This window comes from Primulina huaijiensis, unplaced genomic scaffold (genome assembly GCF_012295235.1).
Source record: "Primulina huaijiensis isolate GDHJ02 unplaced genomic scaffold, ASM1229523v2 scaffold24481, whole genome shotgun sequence".
NCBI classification, from domain to species: domain Eukaryota; kingdom Viridiplantae; phylum Streptophyta; class Magnoliopsida; order Lamiales; family Gesneriaceae; genus Primulina; species Primulina huaijiensis.
Window position 1 is genome coordinate 16,650 of NW_027356016.1, and position 26,403 is coordinate 43,052.

The 26,403-nt window shown below is 35.7% G+C and overlaps 3 protein-coding genes across 4 annotated transcripts; 2 read left to right on the forward strand and 1 right to left on the reverse strand.

The window, feature by feature from the left end:
• The first annotated feature begins 432 nt into the window (after positions 1 to 432).
• Positions 433 to 6,621, forward strand: LOC140967204 (histone deacetylase 5-like). Of its 2 annotated transcripts, none has more exons than XM_073427604.1 (14): positions 433 to 777; positions 1,453 to 1,684; positions 2,258 to 2,404; positions 2,531 to 2,643; positions 2,957 to 3,168; positions 3,922 to 3,986; positions 4,214 to 4,384; positions 4,545 to 4,631; positions 4,874 to 4,997; positions 5,067 to 5,188; positions 5,345 to 5,538; positions 5,780 to 5,909; positions 6,060 to 6,124; positions 6,237 to 6,621. In XM_073427604.1, the coding sequence occupies exons 1-14, from the start codon at positions 581 to 583 to the stop codon at positions 6,400 to 6,402; spliced, it is 2,025 nt and encodes a 674-aa protein (XP_073283705.1). In that variant the 5' UTR covers positions 433 to 580; the 3' UTR covers positions 6,403 to 6,621. The 2 variants fall into 2 exon arrangements, with proteins under 2 accessions (XP_073283705.1, XP_073283706.1); XM_073427605.1 differs by having other exon boundaries at positions 434 to 777; positions 1,483 to 1,684.
• Positions 6,622 to 6,819: 198 nt separating this feature from the next.
• Positions 6,820 to 10,806, reverse strand: LOC140967210 (probable LRR receptor-like serine/threonine-protein kinase At1g74360). Its single transcript, XM_073427613.1, has 2 exons — positions 10,470 to 10,806; positions 6,820 to 10,204 (listed from the first exon to the last, which is right to left on the reverse strand). Exons 1-2 carry the CDS (start codon positions 10,540 to 10,542, stop codon positions 7,026 to 7,028), a joined length of 3,252 nt encoding a protein of 1,083 aa, XP_073283714.1. The 5' UTR covers positions 10,543 to 10,806; the 3' UTR covers positions 6,820 to 7,025.
• A 3,299-nt stretch (positions 10,807 to 14,105) lies between these two features.
• LOC140967209 (formin-like protein 20) lies at positions 14,106 to 26,184 on the forward strand. The gene is made up of 17 exons (XM_073427612.1): positions 14,106 to 14,710; positions 15,652 to 16,352; positions 16,431 to 16,652; positions 16,729 to 18,770; positions 19,073 to 19,202; positions 20,156 to 20,227; positions 21,121 to 21,219; positions 21,298 to 21,339; positions 21,679 to 21,759; positions 21,836 to 21,886; positions 21,965 to 22,046; positions 22,593 to 22,687; positions 23,558 to 23,629; positions 24,122 to 24,238; positions 24,937 to 25,005; positions 25,106 to 25,172; positions 25,243 to 26,184. Exons 1-17 carry the CDS (start codon positions 14,638 to 14,640, stop codon positions 25,380 to 25,382), a joined length of 4,155 nt encoding a protein of 1,384 aa, XP_073283713.1. The 5' UTR covers positions 14,106 to 14,637; the 3' UTR covers positions 25,383 to 26,184.
• Positions 26,185 to 26,403: the final 219 nt, after the last annotated feature.

A 26,403-nucleotide genomic window follows, 5' to 3' on the forward strand; every position in this document is an offset into this window, starting at 1 on the left:
AATCTAATTTAATAATTAATAAATATTTAAAAAAAATATCGATTTTGATAGTTATTTTTATTTTTAAATAAATTCTAAGCAAAATAGAACTTTGCGACTGTAAAAAAGAAATATACAGCATTTGAATTACCTCAATTATTAGAAAATCAGATTTTTTTTTTGCTTAATGAATAGAAATTGATATCGACGTATAAAATTATAAAGATTTAAATTTTTTAATTGTTGAAATAATTTTAAAAAAAATTAGAATATAAATATAAAACATTAAAACTCGAAATATTATATATATATTTAACTTTTTAAATTTTAATCACGCGTGAAATCTATTAGCCAAAATTCTATTCGCACATTATGTTCTTCTTCTTTTTATTATTATTACTTTCCAAACAAAATATTATTTCTTGGCTTCTTGTTATATATGCCATGTCCATTCAATTTCGTCTACAAAATCACTTTCTTTTTCCTAAGTATTAGCATGAGATTTGAGTATTAATTTCACTCTCCTCTCTCCCGTATACACTTTTCGGTTTCAAAATTCAATCTTGAAAACTCTACCAGTGAAGCGCGAAACTGAGAGAAAATGGAGTCGAACTCTGGGACTGAGAGTAGTTTGAACGGAAGAAACACCGATGACCCTCCAATACGACGGCGTGTGGGGCTTCTCTACGATGACAGAATGTGCAAACACGAGAACCCAGATGATGATTACCATCCGGAAAACCCGAATCGCATTCGTGTCATTTTGGACAAGCTCAATTCCTCTGGAATTTGTCAAAGGTGATTTTTGTTATCCGTTTGTTTTAGATAAATTTTTTTTTTTTGCATGTTTCTGGGTGATCAAGTATCGCATATGAAACTGTTAGATGGTTTGTACGAATTTGAGACCTATGTTTTTTGGTTTTTGGATTTTTTTTTTTGTTTTTTTGGGTGGTTGACGGCTGATTCGAAAATTGAAAGAGTGATTTATGACATTTTCTTGAAATTGATTCTTGAGTATTTCTCCGAACTCCGAAGTAGAGTGTTTCTTGTGGTGTGAATGAGATGCTTCTTTGTGATGCAACAGATATTCTGTTGTTTGAAACATAATGTTCATTTCTGTTTTTTTTTCTTTCGATCTTTATTTCTGCTTAGTGAATATGTGGCTGCTAAAATCAAATTAGTTTGTGTCATATGTTTTTCTCCTCATTTAGTCTTTCTCGTTCTTCTAAATTCTCACCCCACCCACTCCCTTTTCACATTTTCTATAGGCAGTCTGATATTCAAAAATTTGAAAGCAAAATGAGCCAAAAAGAAGAATGCTTTAATTTTGATATTATTTTGCTGCTCTAAATTTGGTCATCTACTTTATTAAAGATGTAAAATTGCTATCTTTTGGAAGAATTTGTTTATTGATTTTTAGTGAAGCTATGTTTGGCCTCGACATTGAAGTCAATATTTCTGTTTTCAATAAAGAACTGTTGTATCAATGCTTGCTGCTTCCAGATGCGTAGTTTTGGAAGCAAAAGAAGTTGACGATAACTCTCTAGCTTTGGTTCACGCCAAAAGTCACATTGAGTTCATCAAAAATGTTAGTTCTAAATACTCAGGCTTAAGGAGAAAAAGAATGGCTGCAAAATTTAACTCCATTTATTTCAATGATGGCTCATCGGAGGCTGCTTGCCTTGCTGCCGGTTCTGTTATAGAGGTATGCATCTTGGGATTGATCTTAAAAGAAATAATCCAAGATTCTTTATTGTGTAGCTCATACACTGTTCAAATGAGGCAAGAGAATGTATCTAACATATGTGACGAAAGACAAATCAGTTGTCAGTAGATTTGGACCTTCGATTATGTTACTGTCTATGATGTTTGAAATTTTATAATGCATCAAATCCGGGTTTTGCACTCAAGTTCCTGTAAACTATCTGAAGCAGAATCTTTATCTTCTTTATCAACTTGGGTTCAGTTGTTTGATTTTTTCTTTCCTTTTTTTTCCTCCCTATAATGCCGTTCTGCTGTTTCTAAGAAGCTAACTTCGGGATTAGATGAAAGCTTTGTGTTTGTAAATATGAAGTGAGTTTGGGTGGACATCTTGTCCTCTAAATTTCCAAATTTACACCTTTATTTTCATTAATGAATATCATTTGTCATAAAAAATATATAAATACCTAAGTGGGTTATGCAATTTCATTATGTATAGATAATTGTCAGTTATTGCTTTGTCGAGATGTGCATCTCTGATTACATGAAAACTTTCTGTACCTTTTATACTCCGTAGGTCGCAGAGAAAGTTGTTAGAGGGGAATTGGATTCTGGATTTGCTATTGTTAGGCCTCCTGGACATCATGCAGAAAAAACTGAACCAATGGGATTTTGTCTTTACAACAATGTTGCTGTTGCTACAAGTTATCTGTTGAATGACAAAGTGAGACCTGGTTTAGCTTTTGATGGTTTATTCTGTATTTGTGGATTTTTTGAGAACTTAATGCTTCCCATGCTTTTTATCAGTTATTAGATTCAACTCATTTGAGTCATTCATTAAATACTGTAGCCGAAGTTTGGTATCAGCAAAATTCTGATTGTTGATTGGGATGTACACCATGGAAATGGAACTCAAAAGATGTTCTACAATGATCCTCGAGTGCTTTTCTTCTCTGTACATAGGTTTGTATGCTAAAATTTTCAAAATCAATTTCTGTAGTTGTTATCAAAAGCATAGATGTGGAAATGACATACCATATGCTGCGCTGATACTTACTATTTCATTATCATCTAATTAGTTATATTTCACAAAAAATGACAGTTATTGACTTGTCCTATCAAGAGCCCTAATCTAAATTGTTGATCTTCACTCTTGGCAATACATTGATATGCATTTTCTTATTGGACCAATATACTCAGCCAATCAGAGATGGACATTTATTATGGCTTAATGTTATTTCTCGTAATGGTGTATTTGAATTTCTGTCTCAATTAGGCATGAATTCGGAAGTTTCTATCCAGCAAATGATGATGGGTCGTATTTCATGATTGGAGAAGGACCAGGTTCTGGATACAACATTAATGTTCCATGGGAGAACGGGAAGTGTGGAGATGCCGACTATCTTGCTGTTTGGGATCATATATTGATTCCTGTTGCCAAGGAGTTCAATCCCGAAATGATAATTATCTCAGCTGGTTTTGATGCAGGTTAACTGAAAAATTGACTCTCATTCATTTGATGATCTCTTGTAACACTTTTTACTCCTCTTTTCCGCGCTGCTTTCATGTTTTGAAACATTATGCTGAATAAATTGATATTATCAGATTTATCAGATTGAATGTATCTTTGATTTTACAACATAAACGAAGTATACAATGTTCTTGGAATTTTGCATTTGAATTTGAACAAAAGGGGCTTGGGATGTGATTATTGTTACTTTTTATTTTTTACAAGTCAAATTCTTTTTATTTTTGATAATTGCAGTTCATATTTCTCGCTAACTTAGTAAAAGTGTACAGCACAAATGTGACATTCAACCTTACGCATGGATAAAGCTACTTTTTAAACTTTTTGGTGGGAAAATTAGTCTTCAGTTGTTTTTCACTGTGAGGTATGACAATTTAACATTATCTCTGTTGCACATAGAAAACTTCAAGGACCAAAAATTTTCTCTCCCTTTACGGTTTTTAAGTGAATGCGGTGACTCATACTGATGTATTTGAAATATGAAGCTACACTTGGTCTAAGCTCGAGTTCTGTTAAGCCCTGGTTGAATGTGTATATGGATAGATTACATTGGCTCTTGCTCGCACTCCTTTGTTCATGCAGCTCATGCCACCTGACCTGAGTTGGATTCGTTTCTTGCTCACTCTTTACATCAGAGTTCCTTGATATGATGTGGGATCTTTTATAAATATTGGCAGTTTCATGATTTTGTGCTTGTAATGGTGATTGTACAGCCATAGGTGATCCTCTTGGGGGCTGCCGAGTTAGTCCGTATGGATACTCGATCATGCTTGACAAGGTTAGCACTTGAACAGTTGTCATCTGAATTAATCAATAAATAGTTCTTGCATACTCTTTCTGTTTAGTCTACTTTCTGAATATTTCCACCCCTGGATATGAGGTCCGTTGTTTTCTTTTTCTCAGTTTCCCCTGTATGTTGTTTCATATAATTGTAACCTAATATTAAAATGATTAGTTATTTACTTTAAAAGGATTGTTTAGTATTTTTTGAGATGTCTTCTGTAGTTGATGGAGTTTGCGGGAGGGAAAATAGTCATGGCACTTGAAGGAGGATATAATCTGAATTCATTGGCAAATTCAGCCCAAGCTTGTGTCGAAGTATTGCTACAACACAAGCCTATAACTGGGTCCGTGGAGGCTTATCCACTTGAGTCTACTTGGCGTGTGATACAGGCAGTAAGTGTTTGTTGAGATTTTTTTCAAAAAGTATTTATTGGTTATGAATGTTTTATTTCTAAAACTTTTGATGCTATATCATTATTGTTTTTTTTTCTTTTTAAGCTAGGGCTTCATGATTTTTTAAAGGTGAAGCTCAACAAATTTCATTTTATCTCAGGTACGCCAGGAATTAAGTGAATATTGGCCAACCCTTGCTGCAAATTTGACTGATACGGTGATAAGCCGGAGAACATCTTTTATTGAGGTAAGACTTTCTTCACCTTCAATGTTGATGATTTCTTTTAAACATTTTGCTGTTGCAGCATCTTACTCAACTGATGCATTAAGCAAAAATTTCTCTATGTGTTAGCCTATATTAACTTGTTTAAATTTTCTCCCTTTTTTGTCATTATCATTGACATTCTTCAATCATGAACCATAAACTTTTACTTTGATCCTCCACTATCATCATCGTAGAGTTGTCTTCTAATGTACTAAATTTTGCAGATCTCAAGCTCTGATTCTGACGTTGAGCATGAGAAGAGTCCGCGAACTGTTACAGCAAAACTTAATTTCTTGAAGGATGTTGTACAACCTTTTTTGAACCTTAAAGTAAATGAAGATGGTCAAGGTAGTAAACATGTAAATATCTTTTCCATGTCAAAAAGGTTGCTTATGTAGATGAAATTACTGTATGTAGATGAAGATGCTGTTACTATGCCTTCTTGGAGATCAGAACTTTCAAAAATAGACGTTTGGTATGCTGCGTACGGATCAAACATGAATGTGTCAAGGTTTCGCTGCTATATCGAGGGTGGACAGGTAGAGTGCGCCGCTCCACTTGTTTTGAGCGGTCCCTTTTTTTAGAACTAAAAATGTCTTGCTTGTGTTAGACTCATCATTGTAGCTTTAATGGAGCTTCTCATAGGTTGAATTCGTTTTTCATAGTTTGTTTCACATTTTGTGCTTAATTTCCAGACAGAAGGAATGCGAAAACAGTGTGTCGGTGCAATTGACAAAAGCCCGTTCAAAGAGATTATGTGGAAAACTTTCCCTCATCGATTATTCTTTGGTCGTGATTATACTGCTACATGGGGTCCCGGAGGTGTTGCTTTTCTTCATCCGAGAAGTAATTTTCAGGAGAAAACTTACACACGTCTGTACAAAATAACGTATGTATTTCCACTTACATGTTAAACCATCTTAGATTGACATCATCAAGCCTTCCAAGAGATTTGTACAACTTGCTAATCCTTATCACTTAGAATCTTCAACTGCAATCTGCAAACGCATGTGATAGAGTGCATTTAAGTAATTGATGCTGCAGCCTAATGATGTTTTGCATTCCAGCTTTAAGAGACTGAAATTAAATTCTAATGAGCAAATCATCCGCGGTTTTTGGTTTTTTTGCAGGCTTGAACAGTTTAATGATGTGTTACACCAGGAAAATATTTCCAGCTACGACATGGGTCGGCCCTTATTTGATTTTACTGCTTTGCAAACTATAGAAACTGAGAAGTGCATTTCGGTGGAGTTTGTTCAGGTATGTGGTTTAGTGCCTGTAGGTCACCTAGGTGACTAGGTCAAAATTTATACTTACATTCATTCCAAACTATTTTCTTAGACTTTTATATTCATGCCGTCCACAAACATATTTGCTTACACCATCAATCTTTCATTCTCTTCGACTCAGAGAGGCTGGTACCATAATGTCGTCTACTTGGGAAAGGAGAACGACGTTCCAATTCTGACAATGACGTTAGTATTTGTACCTTTAATATCTTTTGTGCATCTTTATATTTTATATGTTATCACTAACTTGAACTATTGCAGTTCATTTCTTACATCTATCATATGTTTCTGAATTCAGGTGCACGCTTTCAGATGTTGATAATTTCATATCCGGTGTATTTCCCATCAATCCACCCAGCAAAGAGTACACAACTATGTTGGTAAAAGGAATGGTAGAAGGAAACCAACTCACAGAAGAGGAAGCCCTGGCATACATAAAGGAAGCATCCACCAAAGCATTGTGATTTCATTTAGTGCCTTACTGGTTAAATTTTTATTCTTGCCTATTTTGTTAGTTTTTGTCAATATTTGAAGTGCCATCATATATAGGATGGACATTGATTTTGGCCAAAATGCATTTTTTCCCTGAATTAGGCCATGTTCTGTCACTGCTGCTTTGACAGTAACATTTTGGATTGTGTAACTTTTCCTGTATATTGATGTTGGATTTGAAGTTATGGTAACTTGGCGTATTGGAATGGAAGGTTTCTGTCTCAAAATGAATGCTGTGCCCAATTAAATTTACATTTACTGCTCTACGTTTTACTACTTACAAAGCATTTGTGAATGGATTTCCTAGCTTCTTTATCCCATTGATCCAAATACAGCATTGGACTCTATTATGGAAAGTGCGGCTAAAAATTCATTCCTAAATGACATGAAACATAAAAGAACTGTTACAATCAATAAAGAAACCAGAGACTGATTGGTGGTTGCGACTGTTCCTCCTCTTTCGTAAAATTTGCTAGTTGAGATCTAAATGGATATTTTCTTCAAGAACTTGATAATATTACATAAAGAGTCTGGCAAATGATCCCTATACAGTGTCTTTATATATGTGTGGTGAAAAAAATGAGTTGCACATCTGCTATCCTAAACTTACATCTGGCAACTGTCTACAAGAAATCTTGAATAACATAGCTGAGACTTCCTTCATACTAGGCCTTGAATGAGGACTCTCGGCAGTGCACCATAGCCCAATTTTGAGTAATTCACTCATCTCTTCTGCTCCTTGTTCAAGCCCTGATATCAACTTAAATACGTCGTTTTCTTCTCCCACAACCCTATTAGCCCATTCAATCAAACTCTCTTCGCCACCATCAATGGCCTTTCTTCCAGTTGCTAGCTCCATTACCAGAACTCCATAGCTATAAACATCACCTTTTGTCGTTGCTTGCCATGTCTGCCCATATTCAGGTGCAACATATCCTACAGTTCCTGCCACCATTGTGCTCACATGAGTACCTCCAGCATCCACCACTCGTGCTAGCCCAAAATCCGTGACACAAGCCTTTCCTTTCTTATCAAGAAGCACATTACTAGCTTTAACATCTCTATGGAGTACACTAGGGAAACACTCGTGGTGTAGAAAGACTAATGCTCGTGCTACATCAAGTGCTACATCTATGCGACCCCTCCAGTTGAGGCTTACACGATCTGTTATGAGATTTTCAAGACTTCCCCCTTCCATGTACTCATAGACAAGTAATTTCTCCATTCCATTTAGGCACCAACCGTATAGTGTGACAAGATTTGGATGTGGCCACCCGAATCCGTTTCCACTCAACAGCTCCATTTCAGCTCTAAATTCTTTTTCACCTTCCAGACCATCAGTTCTTAGTTTCTTTATTGCTACTTCCCTGCCATCAGGTAATTTTCCTCGATAAACGATTCCAGATCCCCCTCTACCAATGATTCTGTCATTTGAAAAGCCTTGAGTAGCCTTCAAGATGTCATAATATGTGAATGCCCTTTTATCCAGTTGGATAACTTTTACCATGTTTGATTGTGAAGATGAACTTGAGCTCGCGAATTCAGTTTGATCATTTGAATCACGAGACAGATATTTTGATTTGTTAATTGAGCTTCTCACAAGGCTGCAAACCATAAGCGATGCACAAACTAAAAAAGTAAGAGTAAGAGCAAAAGCCGTCAAAAATGAACTTTGACCTCTATTCTTCTTATCTCTTACCTTCGCGCTTTCTGATGTTTGATTAGTGGCATTTTCAATGAATGGCGGGAGACGTAAAAGAGGATCACCACGAAACGACCATTTATCAAAAGTTGCAAGTTGACCTGTAGATGGTATAAAACCAGCTATATGTGGATTGTAGGATAAGTTAAACCGGTTCAAATCACTCAAATTGCTGAAGCTAGCAGGAAATTCACCCGAGAAATTGTTATACGAAAAATCCAGGTTCTGTAAACACTTGATGTTGCCAATCTGCCAGGGAATTTCTCCAGAGAAGGCATTTCTTGAAACATTGAGGACTACTAGAGGCAAGTGTTCAATCTCTGAAGGAATTTTTCCACTGAATTGATTGAATCCAAGATTCAGCACACTGAAATTGATCATATTTCCAATCTCAACTGGGATTTCACCAGATAACTGATTGCCACTGAGCTGGATATATCCCGATATCTGAATAACCCGAATCTTGGAACCTGGCAAGCAGATTGAAAATAGGCCATACCCTTTTAACAGCTTATCCCAAAGGTCTCTACAACTTTTTCTTGTAAGAAGTTTGTATACGAAGCTAAAAGGAGGATAATCTGCGGGAATCCACCTCTTCATAGCTATGCATTCACCAGAGCCAGCAGCGATCTGATCATCATTTTGCCTATTGAACAGAAAAGTAGGTGTCACATTCATGCCAATTCTTGTCAACCGAGATGGAATCCTGCCTGAAAGTTGGTTATCTGCAAGATTTAGCCATAACAAGCTGCCACAGTTACCTATTTCTTGCGGGATTTCACCGGTCAATGAATTGTTGGCAAGCATCAGCCATAGAAGGGAGCTTAAATTTCCTAAACTCGGAGGGATTGAGCCGTTTAACTTGTTGTAGGAAAGATCAAGAGCTTGAAGTCCTGTAAGATTTCCATACTCTAATGGTATATTTCCAGTGAACTGATTATGTGCGAGAATCAAGAACTTTAAACTTGCCATTTGAGAAATTCCAACTGGTAATGACCCTGAGAAATTGTTGAAACTCAAGTCCAATCTAGCAATTTGGGACAGATTAAGAATCCCAGAAGAGTATATTCCTCCGGTGTATGAATTATAATGCAACAGGAGAAATTTCACTTGAGTCAATTTCCCAAATATCTTTTGTATATCTCGTCCAAATCTGTTTCTGCTTAAATCAAGAAACTCCAAGCTTCTTAGGTCGATTAAAGTTTCCGGTATATCTCTTGAAAAGTCGTTATTACCCAAGTAAAGTGCTTTCAGATTGTGCAATGACCCTATTTCTTTCGGAATTTGCCCATTAAACTTGTTCCCCCATAAAGTTAACACCTCCAAATTCTTGCAGTTTGAAATTTCTGCAGGAAATTCTCCATAAAACCCATTTTCAGAGAAATCCAAGACTCGAAGGCTGCAATTCTTGGTGAAAATGAAAGCGGGAATTCGGCCTGAAAATCTGTTTTTTGCCAGTGAAAACTCTTCAATACGATCAAATCCAGGCGGTATATCTCCCTCCAAATTATTTATACTTAAGTCAAGAAACTTCAAATTCTGACACTTTTCAAATATTGCCTTCACGTCACCTGTGATATTGTTACTAGAAACATTTGCAACTATCAAATTTTCGCAATTTCTTGGTACAGTTAGCATAATATCAACCTCAATTCTATTAATGGACAGATCAAGAACCTCCAAATTACTAAGTCCAGTCAAGTTTAGCTCCCCACCAATGATGTTATGTGACAAATTCAAAAACCTGAGATTCTCACACTGGCCTAAATCTTCGGGTATGGCCCCGCCTATCGTGTTTCCTGATAAATCGAGATACATTAGTTTGGTTAAAGCAGAGAAGTTATTAAAGACTTCTCCATAAATACGGCTTTGGAAAAGGTCGATGCCAACCACACGATTCATGGTTTCATTGCAAGAAATTCCTGGCCAAATGCAAGGTGATGAATCTTTTGGATTCCATTTCCTGTATTTCCCTTGATTTGCAATGACTGGATTTTCTTGCTCCAGAAATGATCCGAGCTGTAACAGAACTTGCTTATCTGTCTCTAGTGAATCTCCAAGAACGAGTTTTCCTGTGATTTTCAGACAGAACAAAAAAGTTTTAGTCCAAATGATTATCCTTGAAAAACCCACAAAAATTAAAAGGAAAAAATAGTTTTCATGCAGAATCAGCACTGGAAATTACAAAAACTCATCGCCAAATGTTGCCGAACACACGTAAGTACCATATAAATGTAACTTTGAACACCTTCAATTGCTCATCCTAAATTCTCTGCGAAATTTATCTACAGTTGAATCCCAGAAAGAAGTTTAATATTCAGAAAAAGTGACAAGTACCTCCAATGAGAATCAACAAACACAGAGAAGCCAAATGAAACAGAAAATGAACGTTTTCTTCTTCTGACATCATAAATTAAACTCGGTCTGGTTTCTTTCTCCAACTGGTATTCTTCAGCAAAGTTACTGGGATTTCATGCACGAGGCAATATCATTAACCAGGAAAGAACTTAAAATTATGAAAAACAACAGGTTTTAGGCCAGTCAAATCTATGTATGATATCGTGTTGAAAAGTAACGTAGACCAGTTGCATGCACACGAGTTGTTTTGTTTCTTGGCAGCACTTTTTGATTGGAATCAAAGTCTACGAAAAGAATAATTGAAGTGAGTCGAAAGTTTAGACAAATATGGACTAATGTGTTGTACAATGTTGATTATCCTTATTTTTGTATTTCGCAGCCTCGGGGAAATACCAAAACATGGAGGCCGCCCAAGTAGACCAGGTTTCCGTGTTCTTCTAGGCTAAATTTGAATTAAAACATTTCCTTGAAAAAGGGAAACAATTAAGAACTTCGGAGAAATTTTGTGTACTTTTTTTTGTCATACAAATATGTGGTGGGATCATTTTAATTTTTATTTTCATATAACTATTGATTGGGTAGGTCTCTTGTGAGACGATCTCACGAATCTTTATATGTTAGACGGGTCAACCCTACCGATATTCACAATAAAAAGTAATACTCTTAGCATAAAAAGTAATATTTTTCATGGATGACCCAAATAAGAGATCTGTCTAACAAAATACGACCTGCGAGACTGTCTCACACAAGTTTTTGCCCTATTGATTTTGGTCCCATAAATATCATCCAACAGTTGATTTTGGTGCTGGTAGTTTAATTACTATTTTACTTTTCTCTAATTAATACATCTTGATATAACTCTAAAATCATAAATATCCGTCAGAATTACGGACAGTTACATTACATCTTTGTAGTAAGAAACAAAACTCTTAAAAAAAAACTCACATCCATATTTGAAGTCGTGCATTGATTAATGGAAAACGTATTTCAAAATTATTTAATTTTTTAAAAGAGTTTTCTTTTTAATATTTCGGAAATATTTGGTCACTTTTTTAAAGACCCTGAGAGCAAAAAATATACGTTTTTTTTTCAAGTGGATTTTACGAGTATTAGAGTGTTTGTTTAGAACAATAGCACGCAAGTTGGGCTTTTCAATCTGAGCTTGGAGATCGAAGATTTTCTTAAAATATCTATTGGGTTGAAATATATGTCAAATTTAATCCATGCTGGAATTTTTGCTCAAATTTGAGCGTGTGTTAAGTACTATATAAATTATGTTTTTTATTTTTATTTATTTAATTACTTCTAACTAAATTAAATTATTCAAAATTAATGGGTGAATTACTCTCTCAATAAAATTATAAAATTATCAGAAGTATTCAAAAAATGTATTCTTACTATTTGGTCCATAATAATTTCAGTGTACAAATATATTTTGATTTTGACATAAAATATGTACTTTATAACGAAAGTCCACTTACATATTGTAGCACAAACGAATAATCATAAAGATGTTGGAACGATCTTAGAATGATAAATCATATAGTCGAATCTTGTATAAAACAAGAATATACACACACACACACATAATAATTTCAGTGCACAAATATATTTTGATTTTGACATAAAATATGTACTTTATAACGAAAGTCTACTTACATATTGTAGCACAAACGAATAATCATAAAGATNATTAATAAATTTATTTTGCTGACCAAAAGATTATAGTAACTTTTTAAATTTTGCATAAAATATGTGTAAAAGTCATTAAAAACATGTGTAAACAAGAGTATAGCAAATACATGGACCAAAATTAAATGTAAAATTCATTAAATTCCACAAACATAATAAATACAAATGAAAATAATTTATTTATTTAACTTAATTAATGAGCTAAAGACATAATGATAAAAATGTAGGTGAACAACATCAATAGTTACACTGCAACAACACATCCATAAAACCAACGTGCACATTAAAAACGACACTTACTAAAACTCTCGTTATGAGTGGCGGAGACAGGTTTTCATTTCTATCTTGATTAGAATTTTTTAAACCATGGTTGAGCTAATATTGACAAATGAAATCCTCGGGCTACTAAAAAATAAAACAAAAATTTATGTATAAAAAATATCCGAAAAAAACAAGCTACCCGGACTACCGCATGGGCGGAGGCGGAGCAACACATGGCTCCGCCCGTGCTCATGACACCACATTTAGATTTAACATAACAAATAAAATACTAGCTCAATTCTAACAACGAAATGACCGTCTTACATGAATTTTTGTTTTGTTGTTTTTATAATTTTTGACGCTTGAATTTTGTGAATTAAGGACCTCATGTTTAAATCCGATACTATCTTTAGTTTTTATTCTTATTTTTATTTTTTAATTATTAATAATTTAAAAATAGCTTCATTGAAACTCACAATTGATTTAAATAAACAGCATGAAAATATCTTTAGAAACTATTAACATTAATACGAATTTTGGAATATTGAAATTATAGTTTAAGAAAAAACTTTTAATTAATTTTTTAAATCCATTTTTCTTTTTCTTTTGATAGTAAACAGCATTCCATTAAATAAACAGAAAAGCACCATTTTCTGATCACTAGAAAAGTGTTTTAAAGCGTATTAATTTCAATGAAATTATGCGTCTGATTACCAATTTTTGTCTCAAAAAAAAATATTTGAATTAAAAATTATTTATCTATCCAAAATAAATTGACATCACCATACACGTATCTCCAATAATTAATATATCAATATCCTCATTTCTTTTTACGTACTAGGACAATCTAACCATCCAAAATTGGATGCAAATCAAGAAACAAAAAGATATTGAGTAATTATTTAAATTTATCATATTCTTAAAATAATTTTTTTATGTCAACTCCAGTTATTTTTATATAAAGTTTTATCAAAATTAATTTCATCAATTGTTAACACAACTTTTGAAACAATTTAAACTGTATCCTAACATTATGCATACAAGATTGACAAAAACTTGTGTGAGACGGTCTTACGAGATCGTATTTTGTGAGATGAATATCTTATTTGGGTCATCAATGAAAAAATATTACTTTTTATGCTAAGAGTATTATTTTTTATTACGAATATCAGTAAGATTGACGCGTCTCACAAATAAAAATTCGTGAGACGACATCTACTTTGCAAGATTATCTATATTAAATTTGGTAGTATGTTAATCATTACGTCTCTTCAATGTTAGATATAATTGAGACAAAGACATGATTAATGTGATTATTACATGCAACTTTCGAATGATAACAAAGCACTTGCACTTTTAGAAAGTGGATAACAACATAAAGCAAGTGGTCACTCTATCTTCTCGGTTCGTTCGAGTCCCCATGATTTGTTCAATATAATTTATTTGATTAATATTAAATTTGATTACCATAAAAAAAAATACTAAATTTGATTAATCTATTAAGTTGATTTTTTAAATTTAACCCAAAAAAATAATGACAATAAATTCTCAATATATATATATATTTTTAATAAAAAAATCCCCACCAACGTCCAATCGCACTTTTAAACGAACCAAAAAAGAAGCAAAAAAAATAAAATAAATAACAAAGAAGAAATAGACAAAATCCGGGTCACACTTACACCTTCTCCGGATCGGGTCTGTCTCTCTGTCGATCCTATGTGATCTCAGTTTCTCTCTTCTCTTCTTCTGTAACTGCTTGCAGCTAACAACCACATGGCTGCTGAATTTCGTTTCTTCTTGTCCTAATACAATTATCCTCAATCTCAATCCGAAGTAGCAATTATTTTCTTTAATTTCGCCTCAATTGCCCAAAAAAAGAGTTACCTTTTAACTACTGCCATTGCCACTTCTTTCTGTTTCTTGGTTCTTTGGTTTTCTGTTGATTCTGCCGGAATGTGCTAGATTTATTGTTCAATTTTTGTGATGTGAAAAACCCTTGATGGATTTGAGGATTTTTGCTTGGCATTTGGTTGTATCACTGCTTATTTATTGAATTCACAATCGCATTGTGGCAGTAATCGTTGAATTGTGGATATATTTAGGTAAGAAGGTCATATTTAAGGAGAAAGTTTGAAGATTGGATTGGGAATCAGGGTTTTGGACCCGATTAGGGGGTAAACAGCGCCATTAGATGGCGCTGTTTAGACGATTATTCTATAAGAAGCCCCCTGATCGGCTTCTCGAGATCTCCGAGAGGGTCTACGGTATGTTTGACTTACTTATCCTACTCATTTACGTCTTCAGTATGTTTAGCGTTGTCAAATATATGGAACTAGTAAGGCCATAGAGTTGACGAGCTCGTTGGAGCTTCTTGATTGATTATTGCTGTGTTTTCGGTTATTTTACTCTCAACTGCGATATATTTGCTCACCCTTGCTTGCCTTCTTGCTGGTCTTTGACTAGGTTAGCTACGTGATAACATTGTCCGTGTTTTATGCCGCTAAATTGGGAACTTCTGTAGTTTTCTTGGATGGCATTTGAATATGCTACGGTAGTTGTTTGATATGCATGCAGTGGTGGAGGAAGAGTGGGGGCAAGCACGATGGTTGCCACCGCTTTATTTCTTTTTGTCAACCATATATTTTTCATTATCTTAAAATTTTATACTTCAAATTTCGCCTCCCTTCTGTTAATGTTCTGGTTCAGCTGCTGAGTACTAAACTGCTGCATAATTTTGATTTGGCAATTTTATCTTAAATTCAAGTTCATTCGCTGATGTATAGTGCAAAATCTCCAAAGGTAGCATGATTCCTTGTTTGTGCAACATGTCTTTGTGTTAATCTAGTATCTTGAAAGCGTCAAAGCGGTTGATGAAATCTCTTGTCGTGCTTAATAATGAGGAATGCTTGTTAAGTCATGGCACTTAATCATCTTCAATAAAAATATCATTATGTTAAAGAATCAGTCAGATTCGTTGAGTGTGACAGATTCTACCTGGAGGATCTTATGTTAAATTGCTACATCTATTCTAATTCTCTGATCCATCCTAATATTTTCTGAATTTAATCGATTTATGTTGGAACCATGTGATGTTTGAGTTTCATTGAACTTATTGTGTATTGCAGAGGAATTAATTTTAGTGAGCCACCTAGGGTTTTGGATTATTCAATATGTTGATACAATCTTTATTTGTTTCATAATGCAGTGTTTGATTGTTGCTTCTCCACTGATGTTCTGGATGAAGATGAGTACAGAGCATATATGAACGGGATTGTATCCCAGCTACAGGACAACTACCCCGATGCTGCTTTCATGGTTTTCAATTTCAAAGAGGGAGAACGAAGGAGCCAAATATCTGATGTATTATCTAAGTACGATATGACTGTCATGGATTATCCTCGGCAGTACGAGGGTTGTCCACTTTTACCACTAGAGATGATCCACCATTTCTTGCGGTCAAGTGAGAGTTGGTTATCACTTGAAGGGCAACAAAATGTGCTTTTGATGCACTGTGAACGGGGAGGGTGGCCTGTCCTTGCATTTATGCTTGCTGGCCTGCTTCTGTATAGAAAACAGTACATGGGTGAACAGAAGACACTTGAAATGGTATATAAGCAAGCGCCAAGGGAACTTCTTCATCTTATGTCCTCTTCAAATTCACAGCCATCTCAACTCAGATTTCTACAGTACATTTCCAGAAGAAATTTAGATTGGCCTCCTCCAGATACTCCTTTGGCTTTGGATTGTATAATACTTAGAGTCCTTCCTCTGTATAATGGTGGGAAAGGATGTCGACCAGTGGTCCGTATTTATGGTCAGGATCCTTCTTCGAAAACATCCAGTAGAAGTTCAAAACTTTTGTTTTCAAGTTCCAAAAGGAAAAAGCATATTCGTCTCTATCAAATGGTAATATAATGAATAAAATTTACATTGATTACAGTGATATTATTGGATCTTTTCAGCAATTCTTATTACTAAATGCAGGAAGAATGCGAACTGGTGAAAATAGATATTCATTGCCGTGTTCAAGGAGACGTTGTTGTTGAGTGCATCCATTTGGGCAATGATCAAGTAAGGGAGGAAATTATTTTTAGAGTTATGTTTCACACAGCATTCATCAGGTCAAATGTTTTGATGCTGACTCGTGATGAAATCGATGTTCTTTGGGATTCCAGGGATCAATTTTCTAAGGATTTTAGAGTCGAGGTAAGGTTTTGTGTTATAATGCATTGTTTCTTAAATCCTGGAGTTTGAGAACTGAATGCATTTTTCTCTCTGTCAGATACTCTTTTCAGATGCAGATTCTGTTCCACCTATTATTGCCACAGAGTCTGCAAGTGAAGATGGAAATGAAACAGAAAGTGCATCGCCAGATGAATTTTTTGAGGCAGAAGAGATATTCAGTAATGTAGTCGATGGGCATGATGTGAAGGGTGAGTCTAATAATCAGACAGTTCAGCCTAGTGCTCAGAATGGTAGGAGTCATCATCAGGTTGCTGCTCGCAAGGATAATTTGGACCATCATGCATTTCAAGACTGTCCTTCCAATGAAGGTAGTTATAGACCAGACCACAAGTTTGATTCTAGTGTTAAATCTTCACAAGAAAACACTTTGCACGACTACCATGCTCAATCAAAGTCTAGGCCTGTTATAGCTGATAATGTTGAGGATAGCGTTAAGGATATGTCTGATAAGGGGCTCTCAGCCATACCCAAGAAGCAGCCATGTTCCTCTTTAAAACCTTCTTCAGATTCAGTTGGTACCAGTAAAAAGTCTAAGCAGCAAGAGTCACAGGGCTCTATGACAAGACAGGCCAAGCCAACTGCAGTATCCAGGTGGATACCTTCGAATAAGGGTTCTTACACTAATTCGATGCATGTATATTATCCGTATTTAAGGCACAACAGTGCGCCACCTGATTTAGCTCCTGGCAAGGATTCCCCTCCTCGTGGAAAAGCTAAGCTACAGGCTGTGACTGCATCTTCTGAAACTTTGGTAACCGGTGATAGAACTGGCTCAGGCCGGGGTAGGTACCGTAGTCCAACCTCATCAGATTTGTCACCGTCTCGAAAAGCTTCTTTCCGAACTTTGCCTTCATCGCCCCTGGTGAAACATGAGGCCCTAGAACTTAGTCTAGCTGTTCAACCACCTTCATCTCTTACTCCCCCACCTCCTCCCTCTTCTTCTTGTTTGGTTTATAAATCTTCTTTGCCTCCTATGACAATTGCACAAGAAGTAGAAAACCCATCCTCTTCAACTCTAGTCCTGCCATCCAATCATGTATCTTTTACTCCACCTCCTCACCCTTCTCTATTTTCATCTAAAAGCACCATAAGTTTTTCTTCTTCGGAATCTCCTTCATCGCCCTCACTTTCGCCCCCACTTCCATCTTCAACAATTTCTACTACTACAAGCTTAAGAAAAACTATCAACTGCAATCTTTCCCTGCTTCTTCCTCCTCCTCCTCCACCACCACCTCCCTACAATTCCACCGTACAGAATGTTCCTCGGCCACCGCCACTGCCACTTACTCGCGGACCATTTAAACAAATCTCTCACAGTACGGGAATACCTTACTCTGTTCCCCCTCCACATTTGCTTTCTATGCAGGGTAACCCTCCTCCAGCTCCACCACCCCCCAGCCAATGTTCTCCATTTTCTTCACATGTCACTTCATCCACACCACCTATATCCATATTGCCTTGTGCTCCACCACCACCACCACCACCTGCTCCTCCTCGCAATTCACTGCATCAACCATCCTCTGAATCTAGTGCACTACGTCCTTTGCTGCCTCCAATGCATGGAATGCCACCTCCACCGCCACCTCCTATACGTGGAGCTCCATTGCCGCCTACTCCTCCCGTACCTGGAGCTCCGCCACCGCCACCTCCTATACGTGGAGCTCCATTGCCGCCTACTTCTCCCGTACCTGGAGCTCCGCCACCGCCTCCTCCTTTGCATGGGTCCCCGTCACCGCCTCCCCCTACACCTCCCATGACTGGAGGAGCTCCACCATCTCCGCCCGTTCCAGGAGCTCCAGCGGCACCACCTCTTCCTGGAGGTCATGTTCCTGTGCCACCAATACCTCCAGGGCCTCCTAGATATCCAGGCAGTGCACCTCCTCCACCTCCACTATTTGGTGCCAAAGGGCCTGCAACAGATGGAAGTGGAACACCCGCGGGAAGAGGACGTCCTCTCGGGTTGTCAACTGTCACAACACCTCGAAGATCCACCTTAAAGCCACTTCATTGGAGTAAGGTAACGAGGGTGCTACAAGGAAGCTTATGGGAAGAATTCCAGCGGCATGGGGAGCCTCAAGTGTATTGTTCTTTCTCTACTGATACACTTTTGTGGGTTAGAATTGCCAAAGTGCATGTATTTCTTCATCATGTGCTTTGTTCCGTTCTTATAGCTTCCAGTATCTATTTTGCATTTTTGCGCCCCCACCCCCACCTAAAATGTCAAGGAGTTAAGCTCACGTAAAAAGCAGCATTACTCAGACATAAACACAAGTCTATTCATCGGGTTTTGAGTCTTTAATTTTTTTTTAACCTTCATTGCTTATTCTGTGTTTTACTTCTTTATTCTCTTAAATTAATAATGCGTTGCTTTCTATTCCTAGTACATCAGAATTCGATGTGTCTGAACTTGAGACTCTTTTCTCCACCACTGTCCCAAAGTCAGATAATGCAGTAGGCCAATCTGGAGGACGTCGAAAATCTGTTGGATCTAAGCTTGACAAAGTCCATCTGGTAAAGTTATTTGAATATATTATGTCTTTCGCTGAATTTGTTTGATGGTGATTCATTGAATAAATTTAATTCTTTGGATCTCAAGAATAGGCCAAAATGCATTTTTTCTAAATTCCTGAAATCATCTGGCAGATGATAAGTAAAATGGCATTAATAGATCGAGATCATCTTAAAATGTTAATTTCTTGCAAGTTTCGCATCATGGACTTGGGAAACCAAATACTTGTTGTGATCTAGTAACCATGAGTGTTTATGAATGTCGGGAATTCAGAATCTGCCATTGAGGGTACCTCTCGAGGAGACCTTTTATTGACAGATGACACATTTCCATAATTTTTTTCTTTCTAAGCTGGAACCATTTGAGGGATGTGCCATTTTTAGTATCATCTGCATGCCCAACTTTGATCGGAGCGACCAAAGAAATCGAACCACTTCTACTGCATCTAGTAGCAAATATAGAAATTGAATTTGAGCGATAAGCTCTAGAATCTTCAAATCACCTTATAGATCACAACAATAGTTGTTGAGTAACGAGTATCATTTTTTTTTAAAAAAAACGAGAACCTTTATATCTTTAATGGACTTACAATTGTTGAAGAATGCATCATACAACACAAAATACGAAAGTCATAGATGTTTCTGTCACGATGACACTGCTTTGGCGCTTATCCTTCTACTTTGTCTGATATTGTTCGATGACACCGGATAGTATTACAACTTCAGAATGATGACTATGTGTGCTTTCAAAGAATGGTAGGGTTGTATACTTTTTATGCTAATTTATATGTTTAGAGGGTTTTCTTTTTATGTGAATCTCTACAGAGTTCATTTTTTCCCCTTTTTTGGGCTGTCTCTCTATTAGCTGGGGTGGTCCACGTGTTATGCAGGGGACTCAATTTGTGCTTTTATGAAGTTTTCCTGTCTTTAGTTAATTCTAATAATCTCCTTGGTAGATTGACCTAAGGAGGGCAAACAACACTGAAATTATGCTCACGAAGGTGAAAATGCCACTTCCTGACATGATGGTAAGTGTAAGTTGGTGCATCTCTGCTATGTTTTACTCTCCTGATCTGAAATGGAGATTTTAAATCCTTCAATGGTGTAACGTATGCTTGACCTAGCTTATCTTACAATTTTTTCTGTTTGCCTTTTGTTCCTACCGATTTTTAGAGATCTCCATTTGAAACATTTATTAATGCCAACATTATTGTGTTGTTTCCACTATTAAATTTTCTACTTTAGTCACCTCATCGTGGCAATTTTGATTCACAATAGTCTATTGAATTTTGTTGTTTCCAATTGTAAGAGATCTCCATTTGAAACAATTATCTGTATGACCAATTATATAGTGTTTTATTAAGTAATTGTTTTTATCGCTATGGAGTAAAGTACTTAAATTATGTTATAATGTATAAATTCATAGAATTTGATCATGGATGGAATATATTGAATCAAATGAAATTCTAAATCATCTCACATTTAATTTATGTTTTAGAGAATGATAAATTAAGATAAAAAAAAACAATCACAAATCTCTCCAATTCGAGTAAAACATGATTTTGATGTTTGTTGGGCTGGTTTTCGGCTGCATGATAAAACCTTAAAAGTTGAATTGGTCTAAAAATTAGTAAAACCCGTCCAACCTTCACTACTTTGTACTCAGATGCCTAATCAAGACAAGTCACAGTTTTTCCGCTCTTTTAGCCATTTCCTTAGAGTTTGTAAGCACAAAATTTCATGACCATGTCTTTTGACACGGACACAAGAATAAAAGCTGATTGAAAATTACTGAAATGAAAACTATGATGGAATTGAAAATTGAAAGAACTCCTGTGAGTAAAACCTCTGCTGCTTCTGCAACTGTGAAAACGTTTTCCACCTTCTTTTCCTGTACAAGAGGGGATGGTTTTTTTTACAGGCTGCAGCTCTTGCGATGGATGAATCAATTTTAGATGCCGATCAAGTAGAAAATCTCATAAAGTTCTGTCCAACAAAGGAAGAGATGGAGCTTCTCAAGGTAAAGCTTTCTTTGCCCATGCATTAAGCAATTCATGTCCTCTTTACTTGCCATTAATTTGCTTTTTATAATTTTTAGGGATATGCAGGTGACATGGAGAACTTGGGGAAGTGTGAACAGGTCAGTGAACTGGATCCAAAAGAACAACCTTTACCAATAATATGTATGTTCTTGCAATGTTAATATTGGTTTCCTTGTTACACACTTAAAAGTTTAATATTGATTAAATATTTGCATTTCTGATATAGGTGTCATCTTCTCCTTGTTTATTACTGGAACAATAAGTGTTACCTCTTTTAACAAGAGACCTTTTTGTTTGGCAGATGTGGCGCTTGTAAATTGTGTTTATGTTTCTTGTTTCCATTTTCTATTCTCTAAAGAAATGAGTTATTTTCTTGAGTTGTGAATTCTAAAGTTCGTGCATAGTTGGATGTTCTTAATTCCATTTCCATGTTTTAGTTTTTCTTGGAGCTGATGAAGGTACCACGAGTTGAATCTAAATTAAGGGTCTTTCTGTTCAAGATTCAATTTAATTCTCAGGTGAGATTGATATATTAATTTTTTTTAAAAAAATACTAATCTGACTCAAGTTGCCTAAGTTGACTGCTTGTCTCAGGTTTCAGATTTCAAAAAAAGTTTGAACATTGTAAACTCTGCTTGTGAAGAGGTTTGTTAGAAATTATAATGGTCTTCCTTTGGCATTTATTGGCTGCTGAACTAATCTTACTTTCTTCACATACTTTAGGTTCGGATGTCTATTAAACTGAAAGAAATTCTTAAGAAAATTTTATACCTCGGAAATACACTGAATCAAGGGACTGCCAGAGGTAAGGATCTATTTATCCTAAGGTATGAAATAATAATTTAACAGCATCATTAGCGGACGGTTTAATTTGCCCATTACTTGTATTCAATTCATCACCCTTATTGTCATTCAGATGGTCAATTTCTTGTTAGAAATAAGGATATATCAGTGGAGTGCATGTTGACAAATGAACAACCAGAGTACCTTTATCCTCATGCACCCTCTCTTCATGTATGCCCTAGTGCAGTGCGCCAGAAAGTACTCTTTAACTTTTGTTACAACCCTGAATAGACCTTCACAAGTACGAATGCATACATATTATATGATACATCACGTATCCTCCACTCGCATCTTTTGGGTTCATCTTACCAATCGTATTGTCGTCTAACATGCCCTGCCTCTCCCATTGCAAATCCCTCTGTAATGTTGACATCTTCTTGTTCACCTTTTAGCATAGTTCTTTTGGCTGTAATTTCTTATTAAATATAAAGATGGAGTTTGACTTTGTTTACAGCTGAAAGCAGTGGCAAGTGTAACACTGCTTCTGATAAAAATTTTCCTCATCCAGGATCTGCTATAGGATTCAAATTGGACAGCCTTTTGAAACTCGCTGACACGCGTGCAACAAACAACAAGATGACACTCATGCATTATCTTTGCAAGGTACTGGATCACGATATTTTTGTCCTTTTTGATTGAACTTTCGGCAACTGATCTTCCAAATAAATTTTATTTCATTCAGATTTTTATAGCAGATGGTTATTTTTCTTGGAGGATAAGATTAGGGAGAGACGTTTAACATGGTTTGGTCATGTGAAGAGGAGACAAAACACGGTCTCAATCCGACATATATTAGATGGCAGGTTAATAGAAGGAATAGAAGTAATGGTTGACTTGTTGAATACTTGGATAAAAATGGTTAAAAATGATATCTTAGATCTTAGTTTAAGAGATGGTACGTGGGAAAATCGCTTAGTTTGGAGAACTAATATTGATGTAGTTGACTCCGCAACTAGCGAGAATGTGCTATGATGATGATCCTAAAGCAGAGGACAAATCATTACATGCCCTTTTCCTTTTATTTGTTTCACCTCATATTGTGTGCACACGCAATATGAAGACGCATAATTTTCTTCTTGGATCATTTTCATGTCCATCAGCATTTATTTTTGTAAAAACAATGTTCGCATGAAAGGCAATCATGGCAATGCATAGATGTTTGAAAAAAAAGAGGAATTCACTTAAAATTTTATCAGCTTTGGTTCTTAACTATAACGGACTTAATATTTAGGATACCAGTATACCACATTTTCTATTTGTTGTGAACTGCATCTATGGCTGTTAACTATAAACTATGGCTATATAGCACTTCTGTGCTTGTGAGAACTCTTTTCTTGTTTACCTACCTGAGATGGATGAGATAAGAGGCAATGTACCACTCCTCACGTTAAATGCTTGGATGATGCTTAGAAGAGGAATTCTATAGTTAGTCTGCTGGTATGTGGTTGATTCCGTCTTGCTTTTGTTTCTCAGGTGCTTGCCTCTAAGTCTCCTTCTCTTTTAGACTTCCATGAAGATCTTGTCAGCCTGGAAGCTGCCTCAAAGGTTTGTATTTTTAGGGTGAATTACTAAAATCTCCCAACCTGAAGATTTTTTAGAAAGAAATTTCAATATCTAAATCTCATTCAATTGATCACATCATAAATCACGATGGCCAGAATTTGGTAATTTTTTCTAAATTTCTTGAATTTCTTTGAGAAAAATTACTTGGTTAGCTTCCAAAAAAAATGAAATCTTAATTATTATTATTTTTGTACAAGAAAATTGCATGTAATAAATGAAACATTTTTTCGTTTGGAAACATGAACTTACTAAAAATGTTTATGTGCAGTATTTTCTTTTTCAAAATAAGTCCATCCTTAAAATAAATTAGATATCATAATTTTGGACTGATTATTACATTTTTAGATATTGGATTTTTATATGGAAAGAAACTAGTTGGGCGATCTTTTGGGATGAAAATTTTTCATCAGTTTTTTGGAAATAAGTTAATTAGAAATTTTTCCTTTTGTTTCAATTCTTTGGCTTTTTTGGCAGATTCAATTGAAATCTTTGGCAGAAGAAATGCAAGCAATTATCAAGGGTTTAGAAAAGGTGAAGCAAGAATTGCTTGCTTCAGAGAATGATGGTCCTGTATCTGAAAATTTTCACAAGGTAAGTATGGTATCGCACTTGTCATTTTTTAAGTGCTGATGCATCGGAATATGCTAGTGTACGGGAATATGAGATGCATATGTATAATCCATTGCATTTTATTTTCAGATAAATAGCTTTTTTTCAGTCACATAATCCTTCAAAATGTTATGGGTGTGGTAGCAGTTATCAAAAGAAACAAAATGAATCTAACAAAAAAAATTGATTGAAAGTGAGGTATTATTGTAATTATATAAAGACAGAGAGAGATTAAAAAAAATAATTTTTGGCAGGCCAAAAATCGTTATAATGTTAGCCTCTCACTTATTTAATAGCAATGTACGAAGAGCATCAGGCGCATGCATCAATAGCATTGATACTAATCGAAAAGTTGCATTCTGAAATCAAACTTAGAGTGAATTCAGGAGTTCCTCTTGAATTTTTTCACATCATTTTCAATTAAAAATATTGCTGAGAGTCTACCATAACATATTGTTTTATTTTGAGTGTTCCGGGAAAGAGTTTTGGGAACTATTTTTGGTGAAAGTTTTGGGAAAATACAATATATGTTTAATTTTGTTTCTGCGTATAGAAATTGGGTAGAAATAATTGTATAACTTTTTTTGTCTTAATATGTTAATTCGTATAAGAAATGGTTGGATAAATTATTTTATGATATTAGACATTTAGTTGATATCTTATGAAGTTCCTTGCATCAGACATTGAAGGAGTTTGTCTATATAGCGGAGATAGAAGTGTCCTCAGTAACAAACCTGTATTCTGTTGCGGTAAACTTCCACCTGCATTAAAATGAATCTATATGAGAAAAATCATGATAGCATCAGATTGTTCCTGGTAATGAAATCGTTCATCACTCTTTTTGGGCAGGGAAGAAATGCCGATGCACTGGCCTTGTATTTTGGCGAAGATCCTGCCCGTTGTCCATTTGAGCAAGGTGATATTACTGCATACTTTATTTTGGCTTGTTTGCAGATTGCTAAGTCAGTGTTTGATCATATATGCAGTTCCAGCGACTCTATTAAATTTTGTGAGGTTGTTTCGAAAAGCTCACGAAGAAAACTGTAAACAGGATGAACTGGAAAAGAAAAAAGCCCAAAAGGAGGCTGAAATGGAGAACCCAAAGGGAATAAATTTGACACCATAAAGCACGAAGCACTAAAAAACTTGCTTTAGTATTTTTCAAGTGTTTCCTCCTCAACCATCAGCACTGAGTACATGTTGGGTACAGTCTTTTGACCCACAGATACTGCTGCATGGATCGGCCATAAATGCCAAATACTGTGGCATGGATCGCCTATGAGCCTTCACTTCCAAATTATTTGGTTTCATGGGACCCAGAAAAATGGAGTGAGAGGGTGCTCTCAAGGCATGGCAGCAATAACTAACTGAAATTCTGTATCGGTGACTTTAAAGTATCTCACGCAGTACAGCTATGTAAGTTGGCACAGGATTTGGTAATCTTCTCAGTCTTAAATCTCTGATCAGTAACTACTGTTCCTGGGGCTGGGATCTTTTAAAAAATGAGTCACCAGTGGTATGTATGGTCCCATACAATCTGTATTGTGAGAAACTGATAATATGGGCTTCCTTGAAAGCAGAGTCGTTATCTCCATGTATCTCCCCCATTAGTCTGATCTGTTTGTGAGGATTGGACTGGAGTTGAAGAGTAGATTCCAACTATGTACCAACATACGTGTACAATTGTACCCAATCTTGTTGAATCATAAAAGTTATGTTACTTGTACTTAGTGGTCAAGATAAGATTGTTGTAAACCTGTAAATCAGTTAGGATTAGATATAGGATAGAAAATAGGCTCTGTAAGCAAGTACAAGGATAGAGAGGTAGTGATAGTTTGAGATTAGGCTATGTCTATATTTGGAAGATGGGGCTTCGGTTTTGTAATGGAATGAATTCTCATTTATACATCATTTAGTTGAAGTGGTAAGCATCTTTCATTTGAGAACGAGAAATTAGTTCAATCACACGAAAAAAAAGAAGAGAATTCCCGAGGTTGTAACTGTAAAAAATTGCTGCACCTCATTTGTTATGCGAGCTGGTCATGACCAACTTAGATATATCAATATTGAAATTAACTTACACAGGTCCACCAAATAAGCATATCTCCTGTTCATTATTTTACTAAATTATTTGTGTCCAAATAAAA